The sequence below is a fragment of the Lissotriton vulgaris genome, unplaced genomic scaffold (assembly GCF_964263255.1).
Source record: "Lissotriton vulgaris unplaced genomic scaffold, aLisVul1.2 SCAFFOLD_1061, whole genome shotgun sequence".
NCBI classification, from domain to species: Eukaryota; Metazoa; Chordata; class Amphibia; order Caudata; family Salamandridae; genus Lissotriton; species Lissotriton vulgaris.
In genome coordinates, this window is record NW_028255006.1 from 736,183 (window position 1) to 748,305 (window position 12,123).

Sequence of the window (12,123 nt, forward strand, 5' to 3'; positions counted from 1 at the left end):
GTTGAGTACAGCACTAACCAGTACCTGGCTTTAAGATTTTTGTATCCTGCCTAGACCATGCCTATAAAACTGCCACCCAAACATGATCTTTCCATGAGTTACCTCTGAAGTTCCAACCCACCCAGTCAAAAGCCTTTTCAGCTGTGAGCACGGACTGTGCACCTTTATTCTTCTCCGTGTTGGATATTTTAACAACGTTGTCTAGTTTGTGTATGTATTACATGTTTGCGTACCCAACACAAAACCAGCCAGATCCTTAATATCAGGGCGGGAAGGCGCAGTCTGTTGGCCGGGACTTCATGTAAATCTTGACATCCGCATTTAGCGGAACTATTCGCCGGTATGAAGAACACAGCAATCCTTACATTTTATGTAAAGAAAACAGCTTCCCCCGTGACCATTTGCCACCTCATAATGGTGCCATTTGGGGGGACCACAGACCGTATCACATATTTAACCATTTTATCAACTCTGCCCAGCCGCCTCCTCCTGTGTGAAGCAGAACCATGTCAATTCCCCCAAATTGTTCCCCTGCATCTGGTGCCGGACGTGAGGGTTCCAGCTGGGTCCATCTTTGCCTGAGGTCAGGCACTGGAAACCTGGACATTGTTTGTTGCCCCAGTATTGGAACTTTCATAGATTCCCATGCTTTTGTATCATTCCCCGTCGTCGGAATGGGAGTCTCGGTAACAAAAATGACATAGCAGTAGGTACAAAAGAGAAAGAAAAAGGCCTAGGCCTCATTCCCTTTTGTAGCATATCCGCCTCTTTTTGTAAAAGAGACCAAACTAAGAATCAGCCAATCAGAAGAGCCTCACCCCATAGAACCCTCCAGAGCCTCAGATTTTCTACCGCACGTTGTGTTTAGGGAATCTCCTTTGAGCTCTGCTCAATCTCTTCTTTTTTCAGAAGTTTTCTTCAGGATTTGTCTTCAGAATTGTTGGCTGTCCATTCCAGGAAGTCTGATAAAGAGAAGAAGAAAGCCCTTTTCAAGCCATGTTCCACCTGTGGCAAGAAAAGATTGTTTGTTGAGGGTAAGCATAAAAATTGTATATATTGCCTCTATCCTGATCATAAGGCTGCGGACTGCAAGATTTCCCGCACCTTTTCTACCAAGACCCTCTGGGATCGTGAGGGTAGGCTTCTTACCTGGCTCCTGAAGTTGAAGTCCAGAAAAGACACAGTCTCCAGTGACAGTGAAGACTCTTCTTCAGCCTCATCTACAAGAAGGTCAGTCAAAAGGGGTAGGGTGTCCCCTTCACCCTCTATGGAGTGTCCATCTAAGGCCCCAAAAAAGACCCCCAGAGAGTCTGAGAGCCAGGGTCCGGTCGAATATCCTCACCATGGTGAAAAGGAGAAGGAAGGACCATCTGCACCTTCTTCTGGGATGAAGACTGATCCAGCCTTCAAAAGACCTTCTTCTCAGTTTTCTGGGAAGTCTGACAGAATTTCCAAGTCGTCGATGACGTAGATGTAGGACGAAGGCGTTGAAGCCTAAGCTTAAAATGGTACAGTCGACTGACTCGTCCACGGTACAATCAACGTCAACGGGATCATCGACGTCGTGTCAGCGACATCGACGACGGCAGCGCCGACAAAGAGTTCGTCGACGGTGGTGACGACGACAGTTTCGGCGTCGAGGGCTTCGGCGACGACAACATTGACGACGATGACAGCAGGAGCGTCGATGGTCTCATCGTCGACGGCGTCAAGGACGCCCATCTCGTCGTCGATTGTTTGTTCGTCGACGAAGTCTACTCCGTCCGACGACGGCAGTATTACCACATACAACTCCATCGTCGACAGGATCGTCGACGATTCTGTCGTCGACGGAAAGAATCACCATTTCCACGAGCCTACTTACACCTGACCGTCTCCTAGGAGAGTTACCCCCTTGCCTCCAGCTCTGCTGTTAGAGGAGGATGATTACGACTCAGATGATGATCAGGACTCATATGGATATGCAAACAGTCCATCTCAGCTTCTGGTTAAATGCCAGGAGACGGATTCCGAAGGGGAGTTCTGGCAGGAAAGTGGGTATCATCATTCTGCCCAGCCACAACAGTATTCGAGGCAAGACATGGTGTCTGTACCATCTTCTCTCTTGCAGGATCTCCACAACATGCTGTAGGATTACAAATCTATATGTTCATAGCCTGCTGCTGTTTCGAATACGCAAGCCCTGACGGTCCCTACGGCCCCTGCATTGGTTTCTCCATAATTGCCTGCTCAGGTGATATCTCAGCCGCAGACACCGGTTCCACAGGTACTTTCAATACCACTGGACACTCATGATGATTCCTCGGATGAGGATCAAAACTTTGATGGCAGACCTGATCAAGGTGTAGAATGGGACGAGTATATCATCCCAGACCCAGCTTCACCATGTCCGGATCCGGAGAACTCCTCGCCAGTGGATATAGGGGGGTTGCATAAGATGATGGAGAGAGCGTCCAGCAGATTCAAGCTACCAATGCCTTCTGTTGCCACCAAATGTTTTTTATATGACTTTAAAGAGCCTCATAAAAAGACGACTAGATCTATCTCTATTGTCCAACATGTTTGGGATGAAGGCCTTAAAGCAATGAAAAATCCAGCAACAGTGGTCCCTATACTACTGTGCCTTGACAAGAAATACAAAGCACCTGAGGATGGTCCGGCATCGTTAATGGGACACCCCAAATCAGACTCCGTAATTTCACAAGTGGCACAGAGGAAGTCACGCAACCCTTCACCTCCTTTGACAACTCCTCCAGATAAAGAGGGTAGGAGGTTAGACAACGCTGGGAAGAGGTTCTCTTCAATGGCTAGTCTTTTGGTGCGGGCAGCAAATGCCTTGGCAATATTGGGCAGGTACGATCGCCAACTATGGTGTGACGTTTCACCACATTTAGATCAACTTCCTCCAGAATCAAAAACAGAGGCAAAAAAGATTTTACAAGAAGGGGAAGCAACATCAATGGAGATTATAGACTGTGCCATGGACATCGCCACAACAGCCTTTCATTCATTGGCTGGTGCTGCAGTCCTTCGTCGCCAGGGATGGCTCAAGGCGACTTGGTTCAGACCTGAAATCCAGAATAAGATCCTGGATCTACCTTTCGATGGAGAGGCATTGTTTGGAAAGTTTATAGATGACACTCTCCAGGATATTAAAAAGGACACAGAGACAGCTAAGTCTCTGGGTATGCTTCAGTACCGTAAAGCTCCATTCAGAGGTTCCAGAGGCAAGAGTACCACGTACAGAGGCTCTTACCAGCAGCAACGGTACTCATCGTATGGCTCAGGTTCGCAACCGTACCGCCAGCCTTATCAGCAAAGACAAGGCCAGTCCTCAAATTTCTCAAGATCTAATAATAGAGGAAAGCAAACTCGCCAAGGACGTGATACGTCCAAGAGGCAATAGCGCCTCCTGGCTCTTCCTACAGTGCCCACCTCCACAAGATCATCAGTAGGAGGCAGGGTATCTCAATACCTTCAGAATTGGTCCAAGATAACATCAGACCGTTGGGTGCTAAACATCATTCGAAAGGGCCTTACTTTGGAATTTACAAAAAAAAACACCATCCAAGCCCCCGGCCGCCATCCCATCGAAACATCTGTGTCTTCTGCGGCTCGAAGTTAATCAGATGCTCCTGAAAGGGGCCATTGAGCGGGTGCCCTCCGCTCAAAGAGGCGAATTCCAGGTTCTTCCTGATAAAGTAGACGCTAGAGAAATGGCTCCCCATTTTGGATCTCGGGGAGCTCAACACCCATCTCATCTCCCTGTCTTTCCGGATGGTCTCACTTCAAGACATACTACGTCTCATCAGTCCAGGGGATTTCATGGACATGCTCGATCTCGAAGATGCGTACTTTCACATACCGATTCACCTCGCACACAGAAGGTTTCTACGATTTATAGTAGCCAAGAGCCACTTTCAATTCAGGGTTTTACCCTTTGGTCCATGCTCCGCCCCAAGAATCTTCATCAAGGTGCTGGCACCAGTTGCAGCATTTCTAAGGAAGAATCACTTTCAGGTCTTCCCTTTCCTGGACGACTGGTTGCTGAAGGCTCCGTCCAGGGAGGCCGCGAGGGAAGCGGTTGACGCATGTACAAACTTTTTTCAGAATTTGAGTCTCACTCTAAACAAAGAGAAATCATCTCTCTTTCTGTCCAGGACTGCACGCTTCCTGGGGGCCATCTTGGACTCGAATCTCAAAAAAGCTTTCCGAGCCTTGGAGAGCACGGAAAAACTGCAAACCATGGCGCTAGCCTTAAGAAGAAGAAGGTATATTTCAGTACGGCGTTACAAATCTCCTCTAGGAGTGATCTCTTCATGCATTCCTCTGATTCCACACTGCAGATTGAGGATGCGTCCTCTTCAGGAGCAGCTGGGCATCCAGTGGAAACAGATTCCCGGTTCGTTCGTCGACAAAGTGACCATCACCTCGGCAATGAGGAAAGCTGTCTTGTGGTGGACAAAGCAGGAGAACTTATCCCAAGGTCTATCCTTCGTAAGCGATCTGTCTCCTCAGGTTGTGACGACTGATGCGTCATTGGACGGCTGGGGGCAGTACTGCAGGATCTGCATGTCAGTGGACATTGGTCACCTCAGAACCGTCTGCTTCACATCAATCTATTGGAACTCAGGGCAATAAAACTGGCTCTTCAAGCTTTTCTCCCTCGACTAGGAGGTTCGAAGGTTCTCATCCGGACGGACAACACTACGGCCATGCATTACATAAACAAAGAAGGAGGAACCAGGTCTCTCCCGTTATCTCAGGAAGCTCAAGAAATCTGGGAATAGGCGATCCTTCACAGGATTTCACTGCAGGTGGAACATCTGCCAGGGATCTTAAACGAAAATGCCGACAGACTAAGCAGGCTATCCTCGGTCAGTCACGAGTGGGAACTGAACCAGCGGGTTCTGGACAAAGTTTTCCAACAGTGGGGCAAGCCTTCAATAGATCTATTTGCCACACCGAACAACAAGAAATGCCGGTCTTATGCAAGCAGGCTTCACCATCAAGGATCATTGGAGAATGCACTTTCGATAGCCTGGTCAGGGACATTTGTTTACTCCTTTCCCCCCATTCCAATGATCCCAAGACTTATCAGGAAAATCAAGGTGGAGCCATGTAAGATGATCTTGATAGCCCCTGCTTGGCCGAGACAGTTCTGGTTCACGGAACTCCATCTGGTGTCGCTTGTTCCTCCTCTTCCCTTGCGAACCATTCCGGACCTTCTCACAATGTCCGAGGGGCAAATTTGGTATCCGGATCCAGCTGCATTGCACCTGATAGCATGGCTCCTGAGCAGCGAGAATTCATGAACCTTCCCATCTCAAATGAAATAGGAGAGGCTCTTTCCCAGGCTAGAGCTCCTTCCAGGAATAAGACTTACCGTTTCAAATGGAAAAGATTTTGCATTTCGTGCAGGAAAGAAGGTGTTGACCCTTTCTCTTCTCAACCTCATCAACTTCTGCCTTAATTTTTGTCCTTAGCTAAGACAGGACTGGCCCATACATCCATAAAAGTTCACTTGGCAGCGATTTCACGATACAGACGTTCTACGTCTGGACCTTCTCTTTGTTCTTCTAGGATAATTAAACAGTTTCTTAAAGGATTGTTCCGTGTCTATCCCCCAGTGAGGCCTCCGCCTCCTACTTGGCAACTGAAGTTGGTCCTCTCACAGCTCATGAAAGACCCATTTGAACCAATACATCGAACGGACATGAAATTCCTTTCATGGAAATTGGCTCTCCTTCTTGCCCTCACATCGGCGAGACGCATTTGGGAGTTGCAGGCTCTCACAATTCAGGAACCGTTTCTCCAATTCAAAAGGAATATAGTAATCTTAAGGACTAATACGAGGTTCATACCCAAAGTGCCCTCTGACTTTCACTTGAATGAGCCAGTTATCCTTAAATCTTTCTTTCCTCACCCTTCCACACCAGCGGAGAGGTCACTGCATTCTCTGGATGTACAACGGTGCTTAAAATTTTATTTGGATCACACCAAAGGATTCCGTAAATCTTCCCAATTGTTCATTGCTTTTGGTGGTCCTCGCAAGGGCCTCCCTCTTTCAAAACAAAGTATTGCAAGATGGATTTCCAGTGCCATTCTCCATTGCCATTCGACAGTGGGTAAGCCACTGACCAGCAGAATTAGAGCGCATTCCACAAGATCGGTGGCTTCTTCGACAGCTCTCTTCGCGGGAGTGCACATCAGAGACATTTGCATGGATGCGACTTGGAGCAGCGTGCACACATTTACAAAGCATTACTGCTTGGAATCCTTGACACAGGAGGACACATCTGTGGGCCAGGCAGTCCAGGCAGTCCTGGGAACCTCTTCCACTAATTGGTGACCTTTCCTTTCTATCCCACCTTCCTTTTTCTGCACATTTTGTATCTATTATGTACTGATAGCTATTGCAATGTATGTTTATGCCACAAAATGTGTTTTATTGCCGACTGCTTGCTACTCAGATACAAAATCATGGAAATCTATGAAAGTTCCTAATACTGGGGCAAGAAAACACATTACTTACCTTTTAACTTTTGGTTCCCCAGTATTGGTAACTTTCATAGATTCCCATGCGCCCACCCACCTCCCAGATTAAAGCTCAGCCTTCAGCAGATGTGGCGACTGTTACACAACGGCTACGAAAATCTGAGGCTCTGAGGTTCCTTCAGGAGGGTTCTATGGGGTGAGGCTCTTCTGATTGGCTGATGCCTAGTTTGGTCTCTTTTACAAAAAGAGGCGGATATGCTACCAAAGGGAATGAGGTCTAGGCCTTTTTCTTTCTCTTTTGTACCTACTGCTGTTATTTCTGTTACCGAGACTCCCATTCCGACGACGGGAATGATACAAAAGCATGGGAATCTATGAAAGTTACCAATACTGGGGAACCAAAGTTACAGGTAAGTAACTTGTTTTCTTCTTTCATACCTGCAGGGGCTGCTGCACACACGATACACTTCTACCTGCAGTTGTCCCACTCCTCCTGCAGGCATCTCCTTGGAGGCAGTGCCATTCCTGCTACATTGTTGTGTGGCAAGAAGTGAGGTGTAAAGAAACGATGGCTAGCGCAGCATGCCTGGCTTTGAAGATTTATCTTCCTTCACCAAGGGGCCATCTTGGATAAGGAGTGATACCAGGGAAGTGTCAGCCATCTTGGATAAGGAGCACTACCAGGGAAGTGTCAGCTATCTTGGATAAGAAGTGCTACCAGGAAAGGGCCTACTTCAAGCCTCACACATGCAAGCAAAGAAACCTCACAGCCCCCTCGCATGGCTTGCCAGGTGAGTGAGGTTCCTCCGCTTCATGAGCGCAGTATGAGCCCCGGGCATGATCTTTATGGATAGTGAGGAACTTGGTATTCTAGGCCAGTTTACCCAGTTCCTTAATGCCCTTTAGGATCATGCTGGGGGTGGGGGAGGTGTTTCTGGAGGCAGGTGGAGCCTGAGAGTTATACTTTCGCCATGCTGTGGGCTATGCATTCCTTCTTTGATGAGGACAACATTCAGTGACCAGAGGTAAATCCAGTTTTGTCTTAAAGATGCTCCCTGTAGCGCTACCTGGTGCCAGATTCATGGTAAAGAAAACTACAAACCGTGAAATGTTATACATGAATAACTTTCAGAGACACCACAGGAGCTCTAACAACCAGTGTTAGATGCCACTGTATGTGCACCTCTTGCAGGGCTCTGTGCATCCGTTTGCAGAGAGAAGTACTGAGTCAGTCTAGTAGGAATGAGTGTCTTCTTCTCGTAGGACCCTGCTCAGATACATTCTGGTTCCTCACATGTCTTTGCATCTGCTTGCTGAGTACTCAGTCAGTCTCCTCACATGTTGAGGAGGCTGAAGAAGTTGTTAGTCAATGTTACATGTAAGTAACACCTCCCTCAGTCATGACCTGTAGATCTACTAATGAGGTCTGTGTGTACTTTTGTGTTTCAGTGGCAAAGTGTGAGTTCTTTAATGCAGGAGGGAGCGTGAAGGACAGGATCAGCCTGAGGATGGTGGAGGACGCGGAGCGGGATGGCACCCTAAAGCCTGGCGACACCATCATCGAGCCCACGTCTGGAAACACAGGTCTGGACCACAGACCCGCAGGGTAGTTCTCCTACTTGGGAGGAGCATAAGCGCCAACGTTAGTTGCATATGGGGGGAAACAGCTGCCATTGCTGCACTGGTGTTGCAAAACATTTGTTTGCTGCATCTGAGCAGGAACAGGCGGGAAGGTCACACATTCACAATGTACATAGGCTCTGTCGCTTCTAACATCCCCGGGCAGATGACCTGCACCCTCATTACCCCAAGGTTCATGCTTCATCTGCAGCGGTGTCCTTGTTTCCATCTGCCACCATAGACATTAAACTCTACCCGCAAGGTCTTGCCTTTGTGTCCTGTGAGTGTAAGTTGTACCTCTCTGATCACCGTTCTCCCTCCCCAGGAATAGGCCTGGCATTGGCCGCCGCCGTCAAAGGGTATCGGTGTATCATTGTCATGCCTGAGAAGATGAGCCTGGAAAAGGTAAGTGCTTCTGCTGCTTCTTGCAAACAGAAGTGATTGTAGAGTGTGAGTTGAACAGTGGGCAGCATGGTGGGAAGCGGGAGCTGCTGCGGGCTGTGTTTGGGTTGCAGTCGCAGAGGTGCATGCATGACTGCTACAGTTGTGTGCTCTTCAGTTACTTTCTTGCATGGAGGTCTTTCTTGCTGTGTTTAGTATTCTGTTGCATATTGTTTTGTAACCTATGAAATTGCCTATCTTTGAACTCCAATAAAAAATTATGACACAGATGATCCATGCTCTGTTGTGGCCTGTTGGGTAAAGATGGTCTGGTCTGAATGTTGCAGACCTGTTGGGTACATACATGCTCTTATCTGTAGCGATGCAGCTTTCCTGGTCTCTGTTTACTTACATTTTTTGGGAGGTTCCTTTTTATTTAAATTTTTTATAAAAATGTTTTTATTGAAGTATTTTGTTAGGCAGGGCACATTCATTCATACACAGATAATTACACAGAGAGATTTCATAGAGATGAAAGCATTGGGGTAAAAACCTATACATTCTAATAAAACCAGCATCACTTTCATGTACAGTATATCAATTCATTATTACCTCAGGATCCCCCGATCGCCGCCTTCCACCGATAGACTTAGGCCCAGATAGTTTTCCCCAGCTTTTGGGCCTTTTCTTTCATAAATTCCTTTCCCCAAATTGAAAGTGGAGAGGAGGCGGGCGAGCCATTGGGAAAAGGATGGGTCACCGGATCCAACCAAGCTGAAGCAGGACAGATTTTAGGAGGTTCCTTTCGTCTCTGATGCTCTGCGTTTCAACCGTCTGAATTTTGAAGGGTGGCAAAGCCTAGTTTGTGTTTTGTTAGTGGTACTTGGCTCACAATTGGCATGGTTTACGGATGCTCTGGGAGGGATCCAGTTTCTCGATGCCGCAGGTCGACTGTGGTGAAAACAGCTCTTCATTGCAGAAGCAGGCGGTATCCTATGTGCTTTCCTCTTAATTTGCCAATAACTCTGCCTCTGACTCGTAAGACTGAGGAAACGCATCTATATTTATCAATCAAGGCAAGACCCAGTATTACCTGGCAGTGAATACGCCGTACAGCTCAATGGCAGGTGATAGTGGATGAACAGTATGCATGGCAAGGGAGATGGGTTGGGTCACCGGAGTGCGCCTTGCTCAGAGAGCGCCCATATGGCTGCTTTTCAAAGGCTGCATCCGAGGTGAGCTGTTCAAATTACTGATTTTGCAACACTGTGAACATCTTGAACTCTTTCTGCTCTATTTTGTTTGTTGACGCTACATCCATCTCTTGCTTTGTGCAGATGTACGCCTGTCTCTTGTTTGGGGTAATAGCTCTTGGGTCTTGGATTAGACGGGGTTGTCTGCTTTCATCCTATGTTACTTAGAGGTGCTCGGATTTCTGTGTTGGGTGACTGTTATCTTGTCTCTGTTGGCCGGAGATTCTCTGACTGCATCTTGTGTTGCTGGAGTGTCAAGGATTTGTTATACAATCTTTCGACGCTTGAATCTCTGTTCATTGGCAGTGCATGGATTTCAGATGATGGGGTAGGAGGTACTGTGGCCTGCATGTGCTCCAACTCTGTGTTTGGTGATATTTGACTGCTGTCCCATTGCATCTTTGGTGTTGACCCAATTCCTTGTTCAATTGTTGAAAGTTCTGCTCTCTTGATTGTGTTGATCAAAGTGTTGTGTTGAATAAAAGTGTGTTTGTGGCCTTGGTTCCCAGGAGTTTTGCTGGTTTGTGTATTGGATGCTTGCGCTCTGATTTCTGTGTTTAGTGGAGGTTCTCTGTTGGGTTGTTGTTGAAATTACCATGATTGCACGGTGTGTTGCTGGAGGGTCAGTGATCTCTTTTGTGTTGGAGGGTTGTGCTCCTATCTCTAGTCTATATTTAACGCATTCTTCGCCCTCCACTGCAGTTAGTTCAAGGGACACGAATATCTGCCGCGTGGTAAGGTGAATGCAGACTGGTGGGATTTGTGTAATAATACTCTGACACACACTAAGTAAGGGGAGATCTGCATTAGTGTCTCCATTGCGTAGAAGGTGCTCCTCGAAATGTGATTCGCTTGTAGGGTCAGTGATCCCTTTGAGTTCTTGACCACTCCTGAGTTTACTCTTTTTGGTGATGTTGCTGGCGGACCCGGTCTTTGTTTGTGCCGTATTGTCCGTTGTCTCCAAGGCTTGATCTTGGGTTTTCCAGTGTTCGGTTTAAGGTGGTTGGACATCCTCTGATTGCCGATGGCACAAAGACACTCTTCGACTCTAGGTGTCTTTCTGGTTCTCCAGTTTTAGCATCATCTGTATGTCCTCTGCATTGTTTTAGCACGTAAGGGTAAATGATTTAATCCGGTTTCACATGATTGTGAGGTGGAGGTTAACAAGTAGCGGGATAGTTGATGCCTCTAGTGGGAATCCACAATGTGTCCGATGAGGAGCCGAGTTGAAAAGTATTACAGTTCTTAGATTGTTTTTGTCTTTAAGGTAGGTAAAGATGCATTTTAATCGGTTTCCTTGTATGCCAATCTTTTCAAGTTTTAATAAGAATGTCTGATGATGGTCAGTGTTGGAGACTGCTGGTAGGTCCAGGAGTAGTGAAGCTGAAACACATTTCTTTTGTCTATTGCCAGTATATAGATGGATTAGAGGTTAGGTTAGGTTATTACATGCCATGTTTTATGTTATGCTTTGTTTTGTTATGTTATGTTTTATGTTGTATCTGTTGTTATAACCTATAACATAACATAAAACATAACATATGATGTGTTATATGTTATCGTATGTTATATGTACACTATCACCCGCGAGGTTGTACTGGTTATCTGGTAATCATCAATTGCTTGAAGTATTCTGGGGATGAAGACTCCTTTTATTTAATACCAAGGCGGAGCAGGTCATTTGTACATGTGGATACAATTTGAGAGTCATTCCTCGCATCCTAAAATGTGTTCCATCGTGTAGCTGCTAATGGGCCTGCAGCTAGTATGGCAGAGGAGGCCATGCCTCTCTGCTCCCACTGTACAACACCCTCTGAGTCCACTCTGGCTTCCATGTGAATGAGGGTGACCGCATGCACACGCGTGTTCATATTCATTTGCAAACTGGAAGAGGTAATTGGATCACTGGCACTAGACATGACACCAGAATGGGGCAGGAAAGTGGGCAGGAGACGTCACAGCAGACCAACGACCAGGGGAACTTTTTGTCAAAAGCTGCAATTTTCAAAGGTTGTGTGGTAATATTTCAAGGTAAGAACTGCCAGATTTGGAACACTTTCCTGGATACAATTTACTAGGTCAACATACAAGGTGTTTCAGAAAACTGGTTGTCTAAATAGATGATTGAAAAGTAGTATTGAGAAGTCTTGGCAACAAAAAGTACCACTGAGACATTAGTGAAACTAAGACCTGACTGGGGAAAGGGATAAGGGAAGGCTCTCACTACTGTTTGCAAAGCATAGAGTTTTTACAGGCTTAAAATTTTGAAAGTAAAGATTATGAAAACTCTTTCTAGACATACTCGTGCCCCTTAGAAAGGCCAACACTATCTTTTCAAAATTTTCTGTCATTCAGGATATCTTAAGTTTGA

General features: G+C 46.6%; 1 protein-coding gene across 1 annotated transcript in view; it reads left to right on the forward strand.

The window, feature by feature from the left end:
* LOC147659353 (cystathionine beta-synthase-like protein) overlaps window positions 1–12,123 on the forward strand; it is an 87,012-nt gene that overhangs the window by 55,136 nt on the left and 19,753 nt on the right. Inside the window, exons 4-5 of the mRNA XM_086951819.1 lie at window positions 7,948–8,082; window positions 8,444–8,523. Of these exons, the coding sequence (XP_086807945.1) occupies window positions 7,948–8,082; window positions 8,444–8,523 (215 nt within the window). The remainder of the gene's footprint in view (window positions 1–7,947; window positions 8,083–8,443; window positions 8,524–12,123) is intronic.